Raw genomic sequence first — 7,343 nt, forward strand, 5'->3', positions numbered from 1 at the left:
GCCAACCTCACTGGAGCGCCCACCTCACCTGTGACCCGGCAGCCGTAGAGCTCCAGCCGGAGGGCGATGCCCGAGTGCCAGGTCTGAGGGCGGATCCTGACGAACCTTGTGAGCAGCGGCGTGTGGAGCTTGTTCAGAACCACCTCGGTCGCGTCGTTGTTGGCTTGAAAGACCTGTAACGTAAGAGCAGAGCCAGGTTCATGAAATCCCTGTTTGTAGCTGAGCCACTCGAGCAGTCTTTGAAGTGGGTGGGAAGGTTCTGTTGAATTTTATTTCCCTCAAGCTAAAAAACAATCAGTGGGTTTGTTGTTTGGGGCTTTTTTAGAAACACTGAGAAAAAAAATTTAATTTCCCACACTACTCCAACTTGAAAACAATAAATGGTCTTCACAAAAACTTTTGGAGGAAAGGAAAATTTTGCCTTTGGGCTGAGAACAAGCAGAGGAAGGAGGCTTGAAAAGGAAAACACTTCATAAGCTGAGAAAGAGAGAAAAAAAGTAGACGATCCTTTAAAAATGAAGTAGAAATGTCATCTTTTAGGGCTAGCAGACCTCACCCACTAACTTGAACTTGACACTTCTCTTCCCCATGTTGCAGGCACCTAGGAATGTTTGCAGGGCATTTTATAATTATGAAGTGCTTCACAATTGTGTTTTTAGTCACTTAGATGCTTCCCCACTCCATAAGCGTGTGAGAGGGTGAGGGGCACCGTCGACCCCCCAATGCCCCTGTGTCAATCAATAATTATGAAGTGCTTCACAATTGTGTTTTTAGTCACTTAGATGCTTCCCCACTCCATAAGCGGGTGAGAGGGTGAGGGGCACCGTCGACCCCCCAATGCCCCTGTGTCAATCAATACTTTCTTGATTCTCTCTGGTCTTTGTTGTAGGGTCAGGGTTGCACAGTCCCTCAGAACCCTGCTCCAGCTTCCTCTCACTGTAGTCCCTGCCTGTAATGAAATCCATCCCTGTCCCCATCTGACCAATACATCTCTTATGGGAGGAAAGGCTTTTCAGAGTAGCTTCTAATCCAACATGGTAGGAGCCGGTTCTAGCTAACCAGATGGCTGTAATCAATAATTGCCATATGGACCTTATGCTTTTTTGTGCTCTCCATTAAAAAAAAAAAAAACGTAACTGGAGAAAGTACATGTGAATTTCTCTTGGTTTCCTTGGATAAGGGTGGAGGGAAAAACCAACTAACCAACCATCACTTCTCAGTCATACCTGTCACAGCTATAACAACCGAGTTCTGTAAACCTACTGACAGCCAACTCTTCAACAACCAGTGACTTCTTCTGCATAGGGGAACTAGATGCTTTAGCTCATGATACCCAGGGCATGCCAGGTGTTTGGGATACCAACAGGGCTGGAACAAGAGGAATGGGGAAACTGGCATATTTGAATACCCTTCAGCCAGGCACTGTGTAAACGTAATTATGTCCATAACACCCTGGGAGGTAAGTACTATTATCTCCACTTTATTGGTGAGGAAACTGGGGCTCAGAGATGCCTGTCTTGATCCAGGGCCCTTGACAAGTTTTTAGGCATTAAGCTTGTGGTTTCCTAGGCTGACTCATCTCTTTTAATAAATTTGCGGTGTCACGTTGGTGGCTCGGAGTCACAGAGCCCTGAAGTTCTCCAAGCGTGGGTTGACTGGCAAGTTTTTAGGCATTAAGCTTGTGGTTTCCTAGGCTGACTCATCTCTTTTAATAAATTTGCAGTGTCACATTGGTGGCTCGGAGTCACAGAGCCCTGAAGTTCTCCAAGCGTGGGTTGACTGGAAGTAAAGTCACTGACCATTGATGTTTACAATCCCACCTTAGAATGGCTTTGGATGACAGTAAAGAGCAGCACGGACATTTATAGCCAACTAATAACACAGTCCTTTCTTCTTCGTGAACTGTGAATTCCACAATTTGCAACCTTGAATGCTCCATATTTCCCACTTGCTAAGGTCAAAAGTTAGAGCCATTTAATAACACACCACTGGTGTTGGGGATGAAGGATAGGAGACATCATACCTTTTGCAATCAAATGAAGGGAAGAGGTTTGCTCATGAAAGAGAAGGAAAGAGGTTTTCACTGGTCCACCATATTGAGTTAAAAACCATAGTTCCTGGTGCTAAGCCCACCAAATCTTAGGGGCTCCCACCCAGCCTGCCCAGCAGGCTCCCTTTCTTCCCCTGGGGAATCCTCCCACCCTGAGCCCTAAGGCTGTTGGCTTCTTCCTCTGCCGCCTTGCTGACAGCAGGGAGCACAGAGGAAGGACTGGTTGACCCCTCATCTCTCCCAGGTTCGATCTTGCTGCTTCCTGTACAGTGGCTGAGGACGAGGATGAGTGAGAAGACAAAATTAGCAAGGGGAGGAGAAGGGCCCAGGAAATAGGAAGAAAGAAGCCAGAGCCGGACATCTGGGAGAAGGCCCGTGGGGAAAGGTGCCCAACCCTCTGCGATCTTATGAGAGAGACAACCGAAAGAAGACGGAAGGGGGTCCCTGGAAAGCCCTGGCCCCGCCATTCCCACTGCTGCTTCTTTGTTGCTGGTAAAGGGCTCCACAGCTCTGAGGAAAGGGACAGAGGGACTGAATCCAAGGAAAAGAGAAGAATTCAGCATGAGGCAGAGGCTGTTTGTTTGTGCTTCCTTTTGTTTTGGCAAGGAAGAAGCAAATGCAGCACTTTGCTTATTTCGAACGGGTGCTGTGAGCAGCGGGGGCCATCCCTGGACAGCTCCCGAGGAGGTGATGGTGACTGCGTGTGTGGCCTCCATCAGGAGATGTGGGGGAGCTTTATCTGCCATGGGACTGCACAACTGGAGAGCTGAGTGGATGTGAACTTGAACACAGCTGCTCATCCACAACATACATACCATGCTGGCACCGTTCAGAGACACAGCACGTCTTATGTGTTTTTAATACCCAGTTTTATCCTGCCGGACCTCCTCATTTCTCAGCCTTGGCAGATACCACCAAGAGACCTTTTCTTTTCTCCCTCAGTTAGGAAGTGGTTGTATACTTGGACTGACTGCCTTTAGGAGGGTGGCATGTGTGTGAGAATGTTGCATATGGCATGGGTGTGCACATGCCTGTGTGTATGTGCCCGAGGAGGGGTTAGCCTGCCCAGGGATGCATGTGGCCTCAGGCTTTGGGGGAGCCCCCTCATTCTGTGCCTCTAGTGGCATCAGTCAGGAACAGAGGCAAGCACATCGTTTCTCTGCCCTAGGTCATCTACCTGGCTGCTCAAACTGAACTTCATTCTCCATTCCATTTTGCTCTTTTCCCACCCCTAGAATCAAATGAAGACTCTTTTCAACTTGGCTTCAAATGATCCTTCATGTTTTCTTACTGGTTTCTTGTTTGCTCTTCACCTTGTGTTCACATCTGCCCTCTGTTCTCTGGACCCTTTGCTGAAGGAACACCTTCTATTTAAACTCTTCACACACTTCACTCTGAGTGTAGCATTGTGGAAAAAAACAAACAAAAATCACTGGTTTGGGAGCCAGGTACCAGGCTCTGCAGCTAATTAGCTCATAAGTGTGGGCAAGTGTCTCCACCTCCCTTGAGTCCCAATTTCATCCTCTGTTAAATGAGGGGAATGTACAAGTTGATTTGTAAGATTCTCTCTTGCCTCAGATCCTAAGCCTTTCTTTACGAGAGTTTTTGTGATTTGAACTGCTCCAAGAGTGTCTACTTTATAACAGGGCATTCTAGTTACCTGTTGTCCCTTATAGCCTAAGTGCTTCTGTGGACAAGTGCTGTGGATTTTTATACACTTTAAATAGTGTCCGGAACACATGTGGAGTGCCCCATTCCCAGGAAGAATATATTTTGCTGATGTGTTGGTTCAATAACAGTTCAAATTATTAATAACAATGAGTAATAAATAACAACGCCTTAGTCCCTACATATTGTCTTTTGCCCAAAGATATCAAAGTGCAATTTATGAAAATCCATTTTTAATGAAATATTAAGCAGTTTCTATTTCTCCTGACCCAATGGATTTACAACGCCTCAATTTTTTTTTTCTCCGTATCTCCCCTATTTATAGCTGGCAAATGCTATCATATATTATACATCTTTATGACTTTCTCAATGCTTCTGTGGTTTTGGAATCACCCTTCACCTCTTTTCTGATCAAATTCCCTGAGATGGCTTCTTGGCTTCCAGTCTAGGCATTGCAAGGTAAGGGCTTGTGTGCATGGGAAACGATGCCAGGTAATTGGTTTTATTCCCTATTCCCTGTGACTCACTGAATCACTACAGGCGGATCAATAAACCTTAGATACCTTGGTTTCTCCTTCAGGAAAATGACATCGATAACAGGCTTGCAGATAGACAGTAAAGTTCACCAGCCCTCCCTGCTGGCTCCAGTGCCTGAGCAACACCCAAGGTGGACGGGAGAGTGGAAGCTGAGTCACAAGCAACGAATGGGTCTCGGGACAATTGGGACAGTTCAAGTTCTGAACGCTATTGGCTCCCAAGGCCCACCTTGAGGCCAGAACTTTTCAGGCCATAACTTTGCCATGAAATATCCTTAATGCTGAGAAAAATCTATGGATTTCCAGTGTATGTTATACCCAGATAGGCATATAACAATCACGGTGATCAAATTTTAACATTGGCTTTAAAAGCTGGATATCACAGAGAACATACATTTTTACTAATTTTAAAAGAAAAATCTTTTTTTTTTTTTTGTCTGTTTTGTGACTGGCTGCACCATGCTCAGCCAGTGAGCGCACCGGCCATCCCTATATAGGATCCGAACCTGCGGTGGGAGCGCTGCTGTGCTCCCAGCGCCGCACTCTCCCGAGTGCGCCACGGGGTCGGCCCAAGAAAAACCTTAATATGATAGTTTTACCACCCAAAGGAGAACCGGGAATATGTTCAAGGTGACCCTAGCTTTTGGGGGATAGAGTTGATTATATTGTAATTATTGAAAATATTTGTGTGTGTCTGTATGTGTTAAAAAAGAAGCTATGTTGAATATAAAGATTTCTTCAAGTATATCTCTGCAAACCAAGTTTAAAAAACAATTCAGGGCACAAAGTGGTTTGGATAATCCATTTGGTGCCTTGCTGAATTCTGAACATAATCCAACATTTTCCAATTGATTCTTAAGACCTTTGGTTTATTTTCAGCAAGACAAGATCTGAAAACCAGCAGCATTTCATGGATTTTCTGATTTGCACCTCTGGGGGAGGGAAAGGGGGTGGGGGGGCATCTGCCAATTAAATCGGCTGCTATCCAACATCCCTGTTGGGTTGTTATCTACACCCCCCAGGAGAAGAAAATCAGCATGTGGTTACCATGCTTGTGGACTCACAGGCATGGACTATATGGACTATGTAATGCAATGTAAAATAAAAGAAAGTTGTATATATAATATACACACATGCACATATATATATTACATATACAAGGGTATTTCAAAAAGTTCATGGAAAAAATGGAATTGGAGGATAATATGAGTCTTCCCATGAACTTTTTGAAGAACCCTTGTATATTACATATATTTTATATTTATATACACACATACATATTATATATTTATAATATACATACAAGGGTACTTCAAAAAATTCATGGGAAAAATGGAATTAAAAGAATATGAATCTTTCTAGGAACTTTTTGAAGACATCTCATGTATTATATTTATTATAGGTATACATGTATGTTTTATATATAGCATATACACACATATATATACACATACAAAATATAATAAGAAACATCTAGCCAGAAAATTTCCCTGATGGTTTTTGAGGCCCCCTTGTCCCTGTTTCTTGGCCCATCTCTAGTCATGGCCCCTCCCCTTGCTGACCCTCCTGAAGTCCTCTCTGAAGAGTGGACAGTGGCTTTGGCATTGCTGAGGACCATGAGCATTACAGCCTGCTGACCTTCCAGGCCTCCAGGCTGGGGGATTTCTGCCTGGCCTAAATCTCTTTCCTCTCCATTAATCTTTGCTGTCAACGTCCAGGTGCCCAGGACAGTGTAGATGCTACATGTCATTGTGCCTGCCTCAGGGGGTCAAGAAGATTCTGTCAAAGCCGTCAAGCTCCTGGGAGGAGAGACAGTGCAAGCTCACGGTATTGCCTGGCTGGGGTAACCCCCCTAATTGAGGTGGCCCTTTGGAGGACATTGCGTCCGATCTGAGTAGATCCTCGGAATTCAGCCTGCACACGCCTGTCTATTCATCACCTATGGTTTAACCTACTGTATATTTCTATTTTGCTGTAAATATCTGAACTCAGTCAGCTCCAGGGATTGTAAAGAAAGCAGGAAAATTTTTCAAAGAAAATACAGTGTCAGAGCCCTGAGGTAGAAATCGTGCATGAGATGTTCTGCTGCTGCTGCTGCTTTTTTTAAATAAATATTTCTCTCCACTAATAAATGTTTCATTGCATCCAAAGTTCTCCATTTCAATCTACTTGGCACAGATGCTCAAGGAGGAGGAGAACAAAGCAGGCGGAAGAGAAAGGTGGCAGGAAGGGAGGGCAGAAACTGGGGAAACCAGTAGCACATTGTAAAAATGGGTCTCAAACAACTGTGCCCACTCACCCGGACTGCAGAGCGGCGCCTGCCCTCCCTCTCCCACCCCTTCCCTTGCGTTGTCTCCAAAACCAGCCATCAGGTCTACACATAAAAGCAAATGGTTAATCAATGAATGCTATCCTGCCTAATTAATTTGTTGCACCAAAGAGGCAAGGGGAGGGGGCACTGGGGGAAAATGATGTTAAGGGAATGGGCATTTTTTTTTCCTATTTGCAAATCATGGTTCTGACATTTCTCTTTTAAAACTCCCCCTTAAAGACTATAAAAAAAATGTTTTTTAAAGCTGCTTTCATTCTAGTGGATGTGGGAACTTAGCCAGATAGAGTCAGAAGGGATGTGTCTGTGTGTTTGTGTGTATATTTTAAAATATATTTATATTTATGTGAGAGAGAGAGAGAGAGATTGAGGGAGGGTAGGCCGGGGTAGGGTAAAGAAGCTCCTTAACAACCAAATGCTCCTGTATGACTATGATGACCCCACTCTCCTCTTCCTCCTTCAGGGCTGTTTTTGTCATCAGGCAGTGCTCCTGACATGCAGGAGGAGACAGAGGAGCCAGGCGGTCTCTCCGGGGGGTGGGGTGGGTGGGGGGTGCGCATCCCCATCTGTGCGGGCCTGTGGGGTCCACTAGATTTACTGCAGGATTATGTTACCCCCATCGAGACGCTGCGCCCTGGAACACAGCATCCTAACAGGATTAGGGTTTCAGGATTTGAGACAGGAAGGCATTAGGGAGGAGAGGAGAGGAGAGGAGGACAGCTCAGGGGTCTGGGGCTGGAGGAGAGATGGGTGGGGGAGA

General features: G+C 45.3%; 1 protein-coding gene across 1 annotated transcript in view; it reads right to left on the reverse strand.

The window, feature by feature from the left end:
- NRP2 (neuropilin 2) overlaps nt 1–7,343 on the reverse strand; it is a 118,775-nt gene that overhangs the window by 56,557 nt on the left and 54,875 nt on the right. Inside the window, exon 8 of the mRNA XM_008591669.1 lies at nt 24–173. Within this exon, the coding sequence (XP_008589891.1) occupies nt 24–173 (150 nt within the window). The remainder of the gene's footprint in view (nt 1–23; nt 174–7,343) is intronic.

This window comes from Galeopterus variegatus, unplaced genomic scaffold (genome assembly GCF_000696425.1).
Source record: "Galeopterus variegatus unplaced genomic scaffold, G_variegatus-3.0.2 Scaffold149, whole genome shotgun sequence".
NCBI classification, from domain to species: Eukaryota; Metazoa; Chordata; class Mammalia; order Dermoptera; family Cynocephalidae; genus Galeopterus; species Galeopterus variegatus.